This window comes from Mauremys mutica, chromosome 8, assembly GCF_020497125.1.
Source record: "Mauremys mutica isolate MM-2020 ecotype Southern chromosome 8, ASM2049712v1, whole genome shotgun sequence".
NCBI lineage: Eukaryota > Metazoa > Chordata > Testudines > Geoemydidae > Mauremys > Mauremys mutica.
Genome location: NC_059079.1, coordinates 109,083,237 through 109,101,892, shown reverse-complemented (window position 1 = coordinate 109,101,892; position 18,656 = coordinate 109,083,237). Strand labels below are relative to the sequence as shown.

At 39.3% G+C, this 18,656-nt stretch overlaps 1 protein-coding gene across 1 annotated transcript in view; it reads left to right on the top strand.

Annotated features, from left to right (window-relative positions):
* Positions 1–18,656, top strand: part of RNF145 (ring finger protein 145) — a 61,369-nt gene that overhangs the window by 7,598 nt on the left and 35,115 nt on the right. The window contains exon 2 of the mRNA XM_045028355.1: positions 6,217–6,430. Within this exon, the coding sequence (XP_044884290.1) occupies positions 6,247–6,430 (184 nt within the window). The 5' untranslated portion in view covers positions 6,217–6,246. The remainder of the gene's footprint in view (positions 1–6,216; positions 6,431–18,656) is intronic.

Genomic DNA, 18,656 nt, shown 5'->3' with positions numbered 1-18,656 from the left:
CCCATAGTAGCCAGTGGGGGACTGGAGCGCAGATGTGTTGCAGGATGGGGCCCTTAGTGAAGGATTTTCAAAAACACTAGGAGCTGGACTAATTGCTCTCACTGAAGTCAGTGGTATTTTTTTACCATTGTCTTCAGTGGGTGCAGTTAAGCCAGCACTGAGTTTTGAAACTATTCCACCTTTAGTGTATTTCTGTAACTACCTCACTAAGCATTGTATTTAGGGCTTGTCTGCATGAAGAAATGGTACCGGGTTAGCTTAAATGTGCTTAATTAAACCGGTGTAAATTTTGGGTATGTGGACTCGTGTATTGGTTTAAAATTGGTTATATTGATTTAGGTCGTGCCTGTAAATTTATTGATGCAAGCTAATGTAAGTCAGATTTAAACCTATGTGTACATACACAAAGCTGCAATCTGCGTGCATAGACAGAGCCTTGGAAATAAACCGCCTGTTCAAGGGAAAGTTTTGTGAGCTTTTTGTCAGTTTTTAATCAAAAGTTTGCTGGTATTCTTTTCAGCAGCATTTTATCTATTGTAATAAATGCACTGGCCATGTTTTTCAGGTTAGTCTCAAGTCAACTTTTGGCCGCTTAGAGTATGTCTACACTACAGCCGAGAGTGAACCTCCCAGCCCAGGTAGACACATGCTAAAAACATCTGGATGTTCCAGCTAGACACTCAAGCTCCAACCTAGGATGTAGAGTGGGTTTGAGGTCACATGACTAGCTGGAGCCTCCACCAATGCCACAAGACAGCTATTTTTAACATGCTCACTCCCAACTGAAGGGTAGACGTACCCTTAAATGAGTGGCCTGTTTTTTTTCAGAAGAGGTGAGCATCCAGATGCTCATATTTACTTTTTTTCCTAAGCATATAAAGGTTTAATGTTTTTTGCCCAATCAAAATAATGTATTTTAAGGTCTTTTTAGCACATATCAAGAGCTTAGAATAATCGACTTTGCTCACATGTAGCACATCATATTGAAACTTGGCAGCAGTTGCATTTTAGGCCTTAACACTTGCAGATTTCTAGTGGACATAATTTAAAAGGGTGTCTCATGAATATTGGATGTTTTGTTATGCAGTATGCAGTCTTGTCTCTTTCACAAACAGAAGCTGGTCTAATCAAATATATTACCTCACCCACTTTGTGTCTCTTGTTATGCAGTGACAAGATTTACTACGATTTTCCAGTGTAGCCACTTTCTGTAATATATTGCCTATCAGTTGCACCATGTTATTGTTGTCAAAGTTTGTTTTTAAAACTAGGTTTAGAAATTTTAAACTGTACCTGTAAACAAGACACACATACAGTAGAACCTCAGAGTTACAAACAGCTCTGGAATGGAGGTTGTTAGTAACTCTGAATAAAATGTTATGGTTCTTTCAAAAGTTTACAACTGTACATTGACTTTTAATACAGCTTTGAAACTACTATGCAGAAGACAAATGCTACTTTCCCTTTATATTTTTAGCAGTTTACATTTAACACAGTACTATGCTGTATTTCCCCCCCCCCCCCCCCTCCCGGCGCTGCTGCTTGGTTGCATACTTCCAGTTCCAAATTAGGTGTGTGGTTGATTAATCAGTTTGTAGCTCTGGTGTTTGTAACTCTGAGGTTCTACTGTATAGTTCCCTTTTCTTAAGCTCCCAAGTATAGGTTTGTGAATTTGGAAGGGAAAAGCAAGCTTGCCCAATTGTCCCAATTAACTTAGTTATTCGTGGCCCCATTTAGCACTCTGTGTTTGGGAAAGCAGGTAAGTTCTGCTTGAGTTTGTGGTGTGTAAGGGGTATTGAATAGGGCCCTTAAATAGAAACTTAACTTTTCTTGTTCTGCATATGTACATGTTGTGCCATACAGCTGATTGGTCAAATATGACTCTTGGCTATATAAGAGCTTTTTAATCAAGTCCATGTGTCAGCCTAGGTGTACTTTTTTTTTAAACAACAAATAGTATAAACTTGTAGATCAACATGGTTGTCAAGCTGTACCTTAAATGCTTTTAAAAAATTGCAAAATGTGTAGACCATTTGGCCGCGCCTCCTCCCCCCCTCCCCCCCAGGATTGGTGAATTTATGTATTTGGAAAAAACAAGACTTGAAATTCACAGTACCTTTAACTTTTTTTCACATAAGCTCTTAAACGATATTTATCTTGCCTTTTTTTTCTGAGTATAGGCTTGCAATTTCAAATCAATCTGACTAAAATTTTCTTCTCTATATTCAGCCTGCATCCAAAATTGTTTTCTTTAAAATACTATTTTAATACATAAAGCCCTTTTTAATTTATACCACAGCAAAAATATATGTACCATATATACTCGTTCATTAGCCCACTCATTTATAAGCTAAAACCCCCCCCCCCCCAAGATGGTTAGGTAAAAATAGCAAAAACTGTATGACCTTTTCATAAGCCGACCCTATATTTCAGGGGTTGGCAAACTTTTTGGCTCCTGGCCTGTTAGGGTAAGCCGCTAGCGGGCCGGGATGTTTTGTTTACCTGGAGCGTTCACAGGCACAGAGCTCTTCAGCTCCCAGTGGCTGCGGTTTGCCGTTCCCAGCCAATGGGAGCTGCAGGAAGTGGCACACTTTCCACAGCTCCCAGTGGCTGGGAATGGCAAACCGCAGCCACAGGGAACTGAGGGGCTCCGTGCCTGCAGACACTCCAGCTAAACAAAATGACAATGTATTAGATATTCAATTCAATGATTCCATAGAGTTTAAAATCATCAAATTTTGGTGTAGACCCATTTATAAGCTGGCCCCCACTCTTTGATGTGTCACTTTTTTACCAAAATATTCGGCTTATGAATGAGTATATATGGTAAATTATTTGCAGGGTGTTTTGTGCGGTCAGAACAGTGTTTTAGTGGCTTGGACAGTGGTTTTGCTTATTCATATTTTAGGATGCTTGTGATATTATTTTTGACTTTTTTTAAATTCTTCTTGCATGCTATTGTGTAATGCTTTTTAGAAAGATATTGTGTGGGAATTATGGTGTATGGTTGTTACTGTGTTTGTATGAGGTGGAAAGATGTGCTGTGTTTCGCGTTTACCGTTCTGTTAAAATAGTGGTAAGGGTGGGAATTGTATACAAAAATCAGTCTGAATTTATAAAATTGAAAAAGCCCTACAACGCATGATTTACTGAGATCAGAGTGAGAGGGCCACTTTGTAAATTTGTCAGGACTACTTGGTTTTGGCTTTTTTTTTATTTTTTTTTAAATCAAGTGCTATATAAAAATAATTACACTTCCAGAGAGCTGTGGAAGGTGGGCTACCATTGGTGGACAGTATTGGCTTCTGATTGCTTTAACTCTTCTAGAGTTGAAAACACTTTGTGTCCCTAAGCCTTGTGCAAGTCTTAATACACCCTTCCCTCCCACCTGTAAAACTTACCATGAATTAGGAGGTTTTTTTTACAGTATCTTATCTTTGAGGACTTATGTGAGACTTAGGCCAGGTCTACACTACTGCTGCTGATCGATCTAAGCTACGCAATTTGAGTTACGTTAGTAGCATAACTCAAGTCAACGTAGCTTAGATCTACTTATTGTGGGGTCTGCAGTACGTGATGTCAACAGGAGACACTCTCCCACTAACATTGCTTCTGTCTCTTGTTGAGGTGGAGTACAGAAATCAATGGGAGAGCACTCTCCCATCTATTTAGCGTGTCTTCACTAGACCCACTAACTCAATGCCACTGCATCCCTTCCAGCAGCGCCGATTTAGCTCTGTAGTGAAGACAAGCCCTTAAAGTGGTGCATATCCCTCGTGCCAGTCCTCTGCACAGAGGTTAATGTCATCCAGTATGATGGCACTGAAATGTAATTCCAGTATTTTAAAACATTTTTTTAAATTTAAACTTCTGCATTTCATAGCTAACCAGTAGTGGTGAGCATCGTGATTAAAAAATAAAACCTAAGTTTGCAATGAGCAGCATCCCAAAGTAAGGTACTGTAAAGCATTTTCCATCTTGCTGTGATTACAGTTTAACAATATTAGAAGAACATTAATATTTCAGCAGAATAGTCTGGTTTAGTTTTGTGCTGGGCTTCCATATTGCCTTGGTACAAATTATTTTATTATTTTTATAGCCAGTCATGCTAGTCTTAAAAATACCAATAGTAATTGCACTTTTGAAATGCATTTCACAGCTTTTTCAAAGTGAGAGGCATCTTTTTGCCTTTGCAAATTGTTCAGACTGTTGGACAGAGTACAGTTCTTCTGAAATGTTCCTCTGATATTTGGGACATTCAGCCCTTTGAGCCTGGTTTGGGACATAGATTTCCAACAGTGATAGTTTCCACTTGCTTAAACAGTTTCCCACTGCTGGGTTTGAAGTCACAGATGCTCATGTTGCATCATCTCTCCACAGGCCCTGTTCTCTCTCACACCACCTCACTTAATAAACAATGACTTCCTTATAAAGGTTCCTCAAATAGCAGCTTATTCTGAAAACAACAAAATTGGAAAATTCTTAACACACAGATGCCTGAAAAAATTTAATGGTTTTAGCCTCCCCTTCTAGTCTGCTTCTCCCAGCACCTCTCCAGATCCACTCACCTGAAAATAGGTCCAGGACGGGAGTGAACTGAAAATGGTTATTGAGTTGCTGGTGATCTGTGTGAAATGCATTGCCTTATTGCCATTCCTACAGTGGACAGGTCTCGTCCTCATGAAAACCATTACAGTTGGCACCAGCTAAAAATCTTAGCTGAAGGCTATGGGCTGAATGTGCACGGAGACTAAACCTATTCACTTGTTAATAGGGTCTTTCCAGTTTATGACTGAGGTACATTAACAGGTTGCTGTGGAGAAACTTGTACTGTCTTTTCTATAGCTAAACAAAACCTTGCACTGCTATCAATCTAGCCCAGTTCATAAGTACAGCTCACTTTACAAACAAACCAAACCCTAATTCCAGAGTACTACTGTAATGGGCCATTGTAGTGAATTACATTAATATAATCAGGATGGAGCTGCCTTACTGATTTTTTAATCTAAAAGGAATGATGTTTGCATAAATATATACAAACAGAGGTCAACAAATGCCATAAATAATACAAGCAAGGTTAGACTTTTAAAGTTATTTCAAGCCACAGGGAGGTAAGTGCTTCGCTTAAGGCTGTGGATTTTCTACACCTCTGTGTAACATAGTTATACCAACATAAGTCTGCAGTGTAGACCTGGCCTGAGCCTATGTTCACACCAGAACTTCTGTTGGTGTAACTTATGTCGCTCAGAGGAAAGGCTTATTCACACCCCTGAGTGACAAAGTATTCCAACATAAGCTCTAATGTAGACATTGCAGTGTAGACCCGGCCTCAGGCTGACTTATGTTGGTATAACTGCGTTGCTCAGGATTGTAGAAAATCCATAGCCTTAAGCGAAGCACTTACCCCCAGTGTAGACAGCATTGTGTCAACGAGAGGGCTTCTCCCATCTATGTTGCTTTGCTACCGCCTCTCAGGGAGGTGGATGAACTACACCAAGGGGGAGAAGTTCTCCTGTCAACATAGTAGTGTCTTCACTGAAGTGGTACAGTGGTGCTGCTGCAGCATTTTAAGTGTAGATCTGCCCTGATTTTCTTTCCCAGACCTGAAGAAGAGCTCTGTGTAGCTTGAAAGTTTGTGTCTCTCTCCAGCATAAGTTGGTTCAATAAAAGATACTCTTTCACTTACCTTGTCTCTCAAATATCCAGGGACCAACATGGCTACACCATCACCTAAAAGGTTATTGTAAAAAGTCGTTTAAAAAAACAGCTTAAATTGTTATTGCTTAACACTTCAAAAAACTTTTACTTGGCATGTATTTCAAAAGCTGCTTCATCTGAGAAGGCTATAGAGCAAGATTTCAAGTTGAACTGGGAATTACCAAGTGGTCTCTCTAGGTTTTTTTTCTGCTGCTCTTTGTTAGCTCTAAAACCCAAGTATGTTTACTAATGAGAGTTTTCATAACACATTTTCAAAGTGGAAGAGCATTGTCCAAAAATAATAATAAAAGCACAGTAAGTCCTTATGGAAAATAGCTAGCAAAACTTCTCTCAATATAGCAAAAGCTATGCTGTCTGGATTTTTGAGTTTAGCTCAATTGATTCATTTACTGATATATGGCCCCACAGTGTTCTTCATTCATACATTCATGATGCCTAATGGCTGGCTGTACAGTGAGATTGATTTGATTACTTTTGTCTGTCTTGTGCTATTTACAGTCTGCTGCAAGTTTATTGAAAAGGAACAGAATGGCTGCAAAGGAGAAGTTGGAGGCAGTGTTAAATGTGGCCCTGAGGGTCCCAAGCATCATGCTCTTGGATGTCTTGTACAGATGGGATGTCAGCTCCTTCTTCCAGCAGATCCAAAGAAGTAGCCTCAACAACAATCCCCTTTTCCAATACAAGTACTTGGCCCTCAACATGCACTATGTGGGTAAGTCTGTACACCTCACAGAGATGATAGTTTCAAATTAATATTTTTGCTGCAAGAATGTTAAGAATGCAGTAAAATAGTATATTTTGGCTGGAACATCTCTTTTGGACTGCCTAATAAAATGGTGCTGTTTATCCTAGCAGTACAGAGATCCCTTTCTAGAATCTCCTAATGAATTATCAGAATGAGGTTTATTGCATAGCCTTAAAAGGATTTATGATACATATCACATATGAGTTGGGTGAAATGCTACTAATGTACGGGAAGAACGGAGTACCAGAATGGGATGGTTTTATCAGGTACTGCTGTGCATCTGACAGATGAACAGGAGAGACAGAATGGTTAATTGTGATGTAAAAATTAACCTAGTTGCTTGAAGCTAAATAAAAGACTAGAAAGAAGGAAATAAACTGCTGCCTCTGAACTGTGGCCTGCAGCTTGACAAAAGCCAGCTTTCAAACTCTTATTACTTGAACTCAGTACCAATATGACACTTTGGGTTAAAGTCTTAAGCCTTCAAAATAGTACAAGCACCGACAGTGGATTGGAGTGTGTAACAAATCCATGTGCTGCAGACAGAATTTCTGGATAAATTACTCACAATTCAGGGAGCTGGAAGTAGAAGCTCAAATGCCAGAGGCCTGTTTTTAGGGAGATGAAAGGATCCTGGTTCTGGGACCAACTCTGAAGGGGGGTGTGTGTGATTGGCTACAGTATGTGGATTAATTACAGATTGGTTCTCCATTGTCGCATTTGAACTCCTGTGAAACACAGATGATAACTTTGTGGGGGGATTAGTATGTAACTTATTTGCTACGTTTGTAATACTGCTTTGGCCTAGAGAGGATAAAGAGAACCTGCAGCTACAGCCAGCTATGGGAAATATCCTTCAGCTCCGCTGCATGAAGGCCTGTGTTTTTAGAGCAGTAAAACTAGGTTTTTAATCCTTGCTCTGTAGGTGTAAGCAAGTGATTTTTTTTATCTATTACATTTTTGCCTGATTACAAATGAAAATATGTTCTATGGCCCATTGTTTGCTGATTTAATGTGAGGCTTGTGGAGAATTTCCAGAATATACTTGCTGCTCTTTAATGTAAAACTACCAGGAGTAGTAGCTGCCTTTCAGGGGGAGAGGTAGGTTGGGATGGGAATAATGGGGCAGTACCTGTTTGACAATACCTACAATAACTATAGGATACTTAATGCATATGGTGGTGGTTGTGCAAATAAACTTTCACTTGCAACAAATATTTTCAGGAATTTTAGTTCACAGAATCAGTTTGTAATATAAAAGCAGCTGCAGAATAAGTTAATTATTAGAGAAATGTGCTTAATATCATATCTCTGAAACAACTCTTCTTTATGGTCATTTGCTACAGTATTACTCAGCTGGGTGCCTAGAATGATGCCGTCTCACTTTTCTTTCCCTTTTTGCCTTCTCTTCCTCCTCCTTGCTTCTTTCTACAGCAATAATTTAACTTCTTACTTTTAAAATATTGAGTCTTTATGCTGCTACTGCTCCAATTTGTAATTGTTGCTCTGGGAGGAATTCTATGACATTGTTTTTATACAAAGTTCCACTTGTTTAACTAAAACCGGTTTTGAATCTGGTTTATATTTGTAGAAAACCCTGTGGATACTCTTAAATTGCTATAACTTTGGCTTATATTGACTTATCTTAAGCTGATCCCTTGCTGATTTAAACTAAATCAGTTTACCATGGTTAAATTGGTTTCTGTCCACACAGATTTTTTTTGTTCTGATTTAGTTAAATCAGTTTAAAAACACACCTTTACCTAAGCCAGTGCAACTTTCTGTAAACCACAGAGGAGGATGAGATAAACAAAATCCTTTCCCTCCCAATTGGGGAGGGCGGAGAGGAGGGAGATTTCAAATCCACTTGGGAAAGATATCTATCAATGAAGGGCTTGATTAGCATAGCAACTTGCTGTAAGCACGTTTCAAAAAATCTACTTGTAAAATTTGGATATAAAAATGTGCCAGTTGGCTAAGCCTCTGGTCACATTTACAGCAGCAAAAGCAGGATTTACAGCAGCAAAAGTAGAAAAAATATTGCTGCCACTTGGTGGTGGTCACTGAATTAATTCCCACTAACACAATAGGGCAAAGGCTCAAACAGACACACCCAATTTCCTGACCAGAACTAGGCACCCCTCATATGCCAGTCCACCTCAGGCAAATGCTTGGGTGAAAGATGAGATTTAGAATGCCCTGAAGGTCAGCAAACTTTGGCAGACTTGAAGATCCTACACAGGAAATGTTAACTATGGAAGTTGTTATCTGCAGAGCTCAGCTGTAGGGATTGTTAATAGGAGCTTCTTGGCTGTTAACTGTGCTCCCCATTTCTAATTCAAAACGGACTGAAATACAATACAAGCTCCCAAACCCAGAAACAGATCTGTTTTGAGTTTCTTAGATGGTTGGTTGTACTGCAGTTGTGATTCACCCCCGCCCCACCAGCCATTAGTACTAGGAATTAAACCAAAGCCTCTGGCGCATAGCTAACCCTGCAGGCTGGCCCTTCCCCCCTCACATTCTTTCATTAAAAAAAAAAAAAAAGAAGCCAGATCTGTACAAGAAAAATTATCTGCTCCTGACAACAGTTTTAAACACCAGTTGAGCTGTACATAGTTTAACTGTAAGTATAGACTAGGAAAACCACAGACAAACATTTCCCGATAGAAACATCAAGCTTAAGCAGACACATTTTGTTGTTAATCTAATTTTGTAACCTGCTTTAAAAAAGGAGAGAGAGAAGAGGGGAGAAAAAAAGCTTTTCACTAGTGTCCAGTTCCTGTCTCTGAAGGTCCACCAGCGATTCCAGCCACACTCCTGTGGTATACAAAGACAACCAGTACTGGGCTGAGCATTTTCAGGTTTTATAATCTCTAGTGCATTTTGTGTGTGATATGGATTTATTTCTGCCCTCAGGGCACCATACTATAGAGTCAGAATCATAGAACTGGAAGGGACCTCAAGAGGTCATCTAGTCCAGTCCCCTGCACTGCAGGACTAAGTATTATCTAGACCATCCCTGTTAGGTGTTTGTCTAACCTGCTCTTAAAAATCTTCTATGGAGGTTGTGGACTCCCCATCATTAGCATTTTATTACATTGCTTAAACACCCTGACAGCAAGTTTTTCCTGATGTCCAACCTAAACCGCCCTTGCTGCAACAATTTAAGCCCATTGCCACTTATCCTATCGTCGGAGGTTAAGGAGAACAATTTTTCTCCCTCCTCCTTGTAACAACCTTTTAAGTACTTGAAGACTGTTATCATGTCCCCTCTCAGTCTTCTCTTCTCCGGACTAAACAAACCCAGTTCTTTCAATCTTCCCTCATAGGTCATGTTCTCTAGACCTCTAATCATTTTTGTTGCTCTTCTCTGCACTTTCTCCAATTTGTCCACATCTTTCCTGAAATATGGTGCCCAGAACTGGACACAGTACTCCAGTTGAAGCCTAATCAGCGCAGAGTGGAGCGGAAGAATTACTTCTCGTATCTTGCTCACAACACTCCTGCTAATACATCCCAGAATGATGGTTTTTTTGCAACAGTGCTATGCTGTTGATTCATATTTAGCTTGTGATCCACTATGACCCCAGATCCCTTTCTGCAGTACTCCTTCCTAGGCAGTCATTGCCCATTGTGTGTATGTGTGTAACTGATTGTTCCTTTCTAAGTGGAGTACTTTGCATATGTCCTTATTACATTTCATCTTATTTACTTCTGACTGTTTCTCCAGTTTGTTCATATAACTTAGGATGAAAATTCAATCCTCCAAAGCACTTGCAACTCCTCCCAGCCTGGTATCAGCTGCAAACATTATAAGTGTAATATCTATGCCATTATCTAAATCATTGATGAAGATATTGAACAGAACCAGACCCAGAACTGATCGCTGCGGGACCACACTCAATTTGTCCTTTCAGCTTGATTGTGAACTACTGATAACTACTCTCTGGGAACAGTTTTCCATCCAGTTTTGCACCCACCTTATAGTAGCTCCATCTAGGTTGTATTTCCCTAGTTTGTTTGCAAGACAGTATCAAAAAACAAGATATACCAAAGTCAAGATATACCACGTCTGCCACTTTCCCTGGTAGCGTGTGTGTATGTATATATACACGCACACATCTGTACACTCACATATATTCTGTCCTACACTGTTTTAATGGTTATGCCTTTCTGCATGTGAATTTTTCTTTAGAAAGAAAAATATTGATCTCTCTACTAGACTTTTTTTTCCTTTCTGGCAAGTTTACCTGGCTTGCCTAAGCCATTGTCATTCCTTTGCCTAATACACCAGAAGAAGTAAAATCATTTGGTAAAGGTTGAACAACATGTACTTGCACATACGTTTAAGAAACTCGGAAGTAACTCTAATACAAGAATCAGAGGGGTAGCCGTGTTAGTCTGGTTCTGTAGAAGCAGCAAAGAATCCTGTGGCACCTTATAGACTAACAGACGTTTTGCAGCATGAGCTTTCGTGGGTGAATACCCACTTCTTCGGATGCAAGAGAAGTGGATCCGAAGAAGTGGGTATTCACCCACGAAAGCTCATGCTGCAAAACGTCTGTTAGTCTATAAGGTGCCACAGGATTCTTTGCTGCTTCTAATACAAGAGTATAATGCATTAATTTCTATGATAGTCCTTGTTACTATAATACCAGTGAGGGTAATTAACCACTGGAACAGATTACTGAGGGATGTGGGAAATTCTCCATAACTTGAAGTCTTTAAATCAAAACTGAGTATATTTCTAAAAGCTGTGCTCTGGTTCAATCACACCATGTTGGACTAGATACAGGAATCTCTCTGGGTGAAATTGATGGTCTGGGCTATGCAGAAGGTCAGACTAGATAATCAGAAAGGGTCCCTTCTGGCCTTAAAATCTACTTAATCGCACTTTAATATTCTCTCTCAAGTTTTTAGTGCACCCCTCAATTGTCTGTTGGCCAGATAGTAATTAAAGGATGGTGGCACATACTTTTGCTGTTTTGTGATCTTGATGTGCAGACTGAAAGTTAAATACACTAGGACTCTAACCCAACTTCAAATGGAAAATGAAATTAGTTTGGATCCTTCAGCTACATGCAGTATGAAAAGCAGTGCAAATAATTCAGTCTTCTCATAGCACTGCAGATTCAGATCTCTAATCTTATTTTCTATTTTAGCTCATCTAAACTATTTCCTCCAGGGTTGAAAAATTATATTCATTATAAACAGTACTTGGGGATGTGACCCCAGAGGGGGGGGTGGTATTAGGCCCCTATAACTCTCCATAGAGACCTTTGTCAGTGGCTTATCAGTACTCAGGGTCAGGTCCTGGCTGTCTTTATCCTCCCCTTCATCCTTTCCTATAAAAGAACATTGCTATACCTGCTGGGAGACTGCGTAACAGCAGGTGCTGGAGAGGCAGAACACGGTGAACCTGTTTGCAAAGTACTTATTGTTATCAATATTAATGTAGCAATTCTGGGGGGTCACTAGGGCCCCTGCATTTTACTAGAAAAAAGCTGTGCTAAGAAACAGGTTTTTTAGAAAGGCTTTAAGTTTCTTCCCAATGTGGACAAGGCCTAATTTGATTTTAAATGTTTTACTGTATATTTTTAAAGACTCTTTTAACTAAATTAAACTAGTCACGCTGGCAACAAAACTGCTAAGTTGAAATGGTTTCCTAGTACAATCTTGGGTCACATAAACCTGCTGTTTCAGACAGTGCTAGTTGCTCCTGCCAAAATCTCCCAAGTTTATCCTCCTGCAGTTGAGCAGTCAGCTGCTTCTATTTGCTCTTCCTTGATGAAAGACAGAGGAGTGGCAGAAGCCATAATGTTTTTCCTCTAAAAGGACTGAGATGTGATGGGAGGCCTGTAGCATGCTGGCGGGCAAATAGTGAGTCAGTTGAAGATAAGAGAATAGGTATTATCCAGAGCCTTAACCTGTAATCATGGTGTGATTCTGAATTATGGTCATTATTGCACTAATATAGTGCACTCCCAAATTGCACTAAATAACTCATGTTTACTTGCTTAAGAGTGAACATGCTTACAGTAGGGGATCAGGGAATGATTTAGGGCAGTGTCCTACCCAATGGTGAATTCTTTGCCATCTAAATGTTAAGACCTGGGAAAGACAAAGTCACTGTTAAGAGTTTAAGTTCTCAGGCAAATGGAACATATAAATTTGTGACATAAAGTAGTAGTATGTAATGGCAACTTCCTGAACTGTCGTTAATACCTTAATCACTCAGCCAATAATATTAGGTGCATTTGTGTAGAGGGTTGAAAGGAGGAGAAGCCATCTGAACTCGCTGTTATCAGATGCTGCTGTACCATTTTCACCTCCTTATGTCTAGGCTAATGTGAATGTAATTACTGACTAGACTTGCTCTTGCAATTTAAGGGTACAGATATCTGGAATGCGTGCACACACACACACACACACACACACACACACACACACACACACACACAACCCCCCTCTTATCCACAGCTCCAGGCTGAGAGGGGAAGCAGAGTCAATCTACTCCCAAGACAAATTTCCTCCCAACAAATAAAGGGTGCAGGATGGGGGAAGCATATCTCATATCCCTGCTTCTTTCTAAAGTATTCACCCTTCTGTTTACTGAAGCGATCTGAAGTCTTGAGCCAATGCACATTTATACAGTTATCTTTATTTTTATGTTCAGGCAGGATTTAGTTAAGTGAGTAACGGAACAAATTTCCAACTGTTCTATTTTAAAACATAGCTATTTTTAAGTAAAGACCAAGTCATAGGACTGTGTTCATCTTATTTTTTTCTTCCAAAAATTTCCCTGTAATGTTATCAAGATCACTTGCTGGCTTGAGCTCCTTGGATAAAGGACCTTATATGTTTCAGTTAACAGACACAACAGAAGGGCTAAAGAATTCCTGCCACACTCAGATTTTAGCAGTCTTTTTTTTTCTTCTTTCCTTTCTCAGTATTGTGGATTGCCAAACTGTTACTGCTATTCCAGTAGGTGCTCCAGGCTCTTGCTGAGCTGGTTTCTCTGCTTGGCGTTTCCTTTTAGAGAATATTTCCTACTACAAAGTTTAGGTCTTTATATTGCTGATACTTGTCAACACACTTTTTACACCTTCTTAACAAAGAAGTTCTGCTTAAAAAGAGACTTGGAATCATTTATAAACCTTTTGAGTTTTCATGGTTACTGTAACATTTTGAGTGCTGGTCCAGAATGCAGCAGCCCATATTAATTTTAAGTACCCAGTCAACAGAACCATCATCTTTTCAGATCCGTACCATTGCTTCACATCATACTGTGTATTGATTTCAAATGCATATTTTTTTTAAGATTCTCTTGGGTGTAATTCACTAATGAGCAACCTTTTAATATGATAATTTGTATACAAATGAGATTTTCTGAATAGTCCAACAAGGTCAGACTCAACAACCAAATTGATTGTTGAAACTGCTACTTAAAGCTTCTGTGCAAAATTTAGTTCTTTCCTCCTACTTCTGTTCAGAGTGCCCAGTCTGTTACAGCTTTAGAAACCAAATAAACCTTTATTTTCTGTTAGTTTTGATTATCTTAATCATGTTTTATTGTTAAGCTCTCTGCAATATCCCAGTGACATGTGCAGTGCATTTTGTTGAAATAATCATCCCCTTGCATAATTAGGCTACTCCCACTTGGTTCTTTCAATAATGACCCAATTTACCATCATGGAAGTCACGACTATCATGAGCCGAAGGCTCAGTTATAAGAGCCTACGTTACTTAATTCACTATCATGGAAGAACTGTGAGATCTCTCTGAAAGAATCCAGCAAGGGAGATAGCTGACTCCCTACATTGCTGATCGTCAGAATAAAGGAAATTGAGTACAGTGCTAGTTGGGCTTTTTAATTTCAAACAGATATTTGAAATGATTGAATGACACTAAATGTGTTTTGGATAATTAGAACAGGAAGACATATTGGCATGTATGATAGTTTAGATAACCACTGTATGTACTGAAGAGTTTATATGTTTATCAAGTTGATAGTTTTTTGCATGTTGACATGTCCATGTGTGTATTTGTCAGTATATTTTCTGCATTGTGCAAAGTAACTGACAGTACCAAGAGAGCAAAATGTACACTTAGTAACTTGAACGACACAAACGTTGCATGATAATTAATTATATTTGATTGGGAAGCCTTTCCTGATATTTTTAAAGATAAAGTATGTTGATTCTAGATTTATGAGGCTGTCTGCCAAAAGGTTACTTAGCTCATAAATGAGCTGATTTGTGGTTCCCTAATCTATTGAACTCTTGCATAAACACTTTTTTTTTTTGAGGAAGACGTTCTTTGGTATTGTTTACAAAAATCTTGGCTCCCAGTAAGCGTGTTAAATTTTAAAAACCAGCATGCTAGCACTGCATTGAAGAATTATTTAGTTAACACAGGCAGGAGAGTACAGAAGAAGCTACCCCTGTTGCTACTGTTGTTGGCTGGCTGGTAGGGAACACTGATATGGCTTTTGGCATTATATCTAGTCTTAGTGGCTAGCCGTGTGGATTAATTTCAGCTTTGAAATTTTTTCATAAGTTTTGCCTATAGGTCATATCTAACGCAGGAGATCGTCTTGCACGTTAATGGAGATGTTGTATGACATTGCACTTAAAGTTCTTTCAGCTTCTCTGTTAGAAAAGCTGTATTTTGAGGGGAGGGTCAGCAGGGGATATATTTGTCTGCCAGTTATGAAGATCCCATCTTGTTGGGTTCTGGTAGGGACTTGTTCCTGGTGGTCCAAGTGAGGTATAAAAGAGAATTAAGGTGAGATGTGTAAAAAATAATAGAAACCATTCTTTTTCCTCATAAGTTCAGTTAGTGGGATTAGATTCATAGATGTTAAGGCTAGAAGGGATCCTCTAGTCTGACTTTCCTGTGTTACACAGGCTGTAGAATCTCATGCAGTAAATTGTACATCAAGCCCATAACTTCTGGTTGACCTATAGCACATCTTTTAGAAAGACATCTAGTCTTGACTTGAAGACTTCAAGTGATGGAGTATCTGCCACATCCATAAGTAAATTGTTCCAGTGGTTCATTACCTTCACTGTTAAACATTTGTGCCTTATTTTTAAACTGAATTTGTCTAGTTTCATCTTCTAACCATTTGGATGTTTTTAGTCTAGCAGAAAATGAGTTTATCAGAAACCTCTTCCTCAGGTAGATACTTCTACACTGATAGTCACCTCTCAACCTTATTTTGGATAAACGAAATAGACTGATGGCTTGTCTATGCTGGCAATTAACAGCACTGCAACTTTCTCACTCAGAGGTGTGAAAAAACACACCCCTGAGCACAGCAAGTGGCAGCGCTGTAAAACACCAGTGTAAACAGTGCCCCAGCGCTGGGAGCTACGCCCCTTGTTGAGGTGTTTTTTTTCTCTCCCAGTGCTGCACCGTGACCACACAAGGTATCTTAAAGCGCTGCCGTGTAGACTAGCCTGAGCTTCTTAAGTGTCTCACTGTAAGACTGTCCTCTGCAATCTACTCTTGAATTGGGCTGTCATGAGTTAGTCATCTCATTTTAGCTTAACTCAATAGAGTGCAACTGCTATAGAGACCAGCAGTTGAGTTTTCCACGCTTGCTGTCACTCCATGTCTGCACTGGCACTTGATTCGGTCATGAGACACACAGATATCTGATGCATATCCTGTGGTTCATAGTGTTATAACTCACTGCCACAGGATGTTGTGGGGCAATTTGTCAGTTCCCCTGAGAGATTGGAGGCAGAGAGTCTAGGCCTGGGAAATTCATTTCTTGGAAAGAATCCAAGCTGCTGTGCAGTTATCTCCTGGTCCTCTAAAGTATGGCTCCTTCTCATCCTGCCAACCAGTACTGACAGCTGCTGTTTTTTTATGGATGCAATGTTCCTTTGACGTGGCTCTGCAAAAGCAACCACCAAGAGATACTGTTCTTTCTTTGAGACAAATATTATAAACTCCTTAACTGACTTTTATGTGCAAAGTTTCCATGCACAACCTAAACCCTAACTGTTTCAAATAATTATTGGAAATGAGCAAAATATATTTGAAATGTAACCATGCAAAAAAGAGGAAATTAAAAAGGTTCATAAACATAACATGTTGTAACTTGAAGATAGTTTGAATTGTGTTAAGTGTTCTAAAGGATGCAGTAATATGCAGCATGTCAAAGACTTTGATGCCTTAGCCTTCAAAGAAGCAAAGGGCTATAAAATATGCATCTGTGGGACAGTGACTTGGACACAAAGAGAGAGATGCTGAAAGGCAAACAGTGCGCGCTATGTAGGGGACCAGTGAATGTTCGACTATTTAAGGGTATTATCTGTCTGAACCAACAAGTTGTAACGGAGGTCATGCGTGGCTGGCTAGTAATGTATGTTATTTTCATTTAGCTGCGTTTAAGCTGTTCTCCTTGAGTCTTTTAGTGATGTCTCTGTTTTTTTCTAGCATGTTTGGGGTGTGATTGTGGCCCAGCATGGAATGGCGGGGAAGTTAAAGTGAGGATACAGGGGGGACCCCAAATTGTCTGATTCTGCCAAGGCTCCTGGGGAATGCACGGTCCCTTTGCTTTTCCATCCATTCAGGGAGTGTTAGGCAAGGTTACAGTGATATATGTTTATATGTTGCCCATTATTATGCAAATATTTTCCACACTAGTAGGTAGATGCTGTGTGCGCAGAATAGCTAAAGGGTATAGGGCATCATATTTCCTTCCTTTAGAGAAGGTGACACTCATAATAGCAACTCTGATTTTTGCAAACTTATCCGCTGTCACTGAAAGTAACACTATTATTAAGACTGCAACATCCAGTACTTTAATCCCCAAAATGATCGCCTTTAACTCTTATTTGAAGTAGAATGTCCTCTGCATCATAAATTTAATACTTATATTTAGGAAGAAAGGGCATGAAATATAGCCCTTCTGATTTGTCTACATTTGCAGTGTTAAATTTATGATGCAGAGGATATTCCTCTGCAGAGGAATTTACTTCATATAATATGCACCTTTGCTGCACAAGGTATTTAACAGACTGAAGTTACAAGAAAGTTTTTGCTGGTGAAACTGTGCATCATAGACAGAGGTCTAGTGAAGACCTGCTAAATCAATTCCCTGCTGCAATTGATTGCAGCAGTGTGGCTCTCCCCATAGTGAAGACCAGCCCTGTGGGTCTCTTCTCCAATTAATTATTTGTTTGGTGAGAGAGGAAGAGGTGGAGAATAGAGAAGAAGATAAACCTGATAAAATGTGATTTTTCTATTTAGCCAAGAAATAGAAGACATGAACATTTGTTTGCTTTATTAATTAGACGTATGTAGCTCATCTAAAGCATCCTAATTGCTGTAAGCAAACTGTTTCAGTGCCAGGCCTCAGGCTCCATAAATAGCTGTATTTAATTGAACTTAAAGCTCAGAAGAAGAAAAAATCCAAGGGCTTTGTGGAAATTGTGGTACTATAGTCCTGTTCCTGTTTGCAGTAGGGAGCGTAAACTGTGCCTTGAACTTTAAAAAATAGCAATTCTCAGATGAATGTTTAATTTATCACAGCTTTGTGGTGTTAATGCAAGATTCAGGAAATTTTGGAAAATTATAATAAACTGCTCTGCTGTTACAAGTGTAAATTTATACATGTATTTTTTTTTTAAATTGGTGAGCAAGTAAGTTTTATCTACCTGCTCTTACATGGAATAAGGAAGTTTTTACATGCCTGAATGGACTGTTGAATGCTCGGCTATTTTATGGGTCTGAAGTTTTTTCTATGGGCTCATTGCCAGCTGTTTTTTTCAGTGAGTGCACTTTTACCAGAGCTTTATAGAGATGGACCACTGGAGGTTGGAAATACTAAGTAGCTGACAGTTGAGGAGAATTGGAATGTTTCTACATAAACATTCGTCTTAGTTTGGGATTGCACCCTATTAAATATTGGGACCTACCACATTGGTAGGTTGTCTGATGATAGCTAATTGTTATTGAACTGCTCGTATATATTCTTAGAATATTTATTCAAGAATCTCAGTGCGGTTTCAGGGCCAACAACTTTTTTGCTTTGAGCTACTCACTAACCAGGCTGCGTTCTTGAACAGTAAAGCTGTGTATTCATTGGGAATTTTCATCAATTCCCGCAAATGCTAGAGAGCCATTGAAGTAGCCGCAGTGCAAACCCCAAGTGGAGGTAAGGAAAGATGTA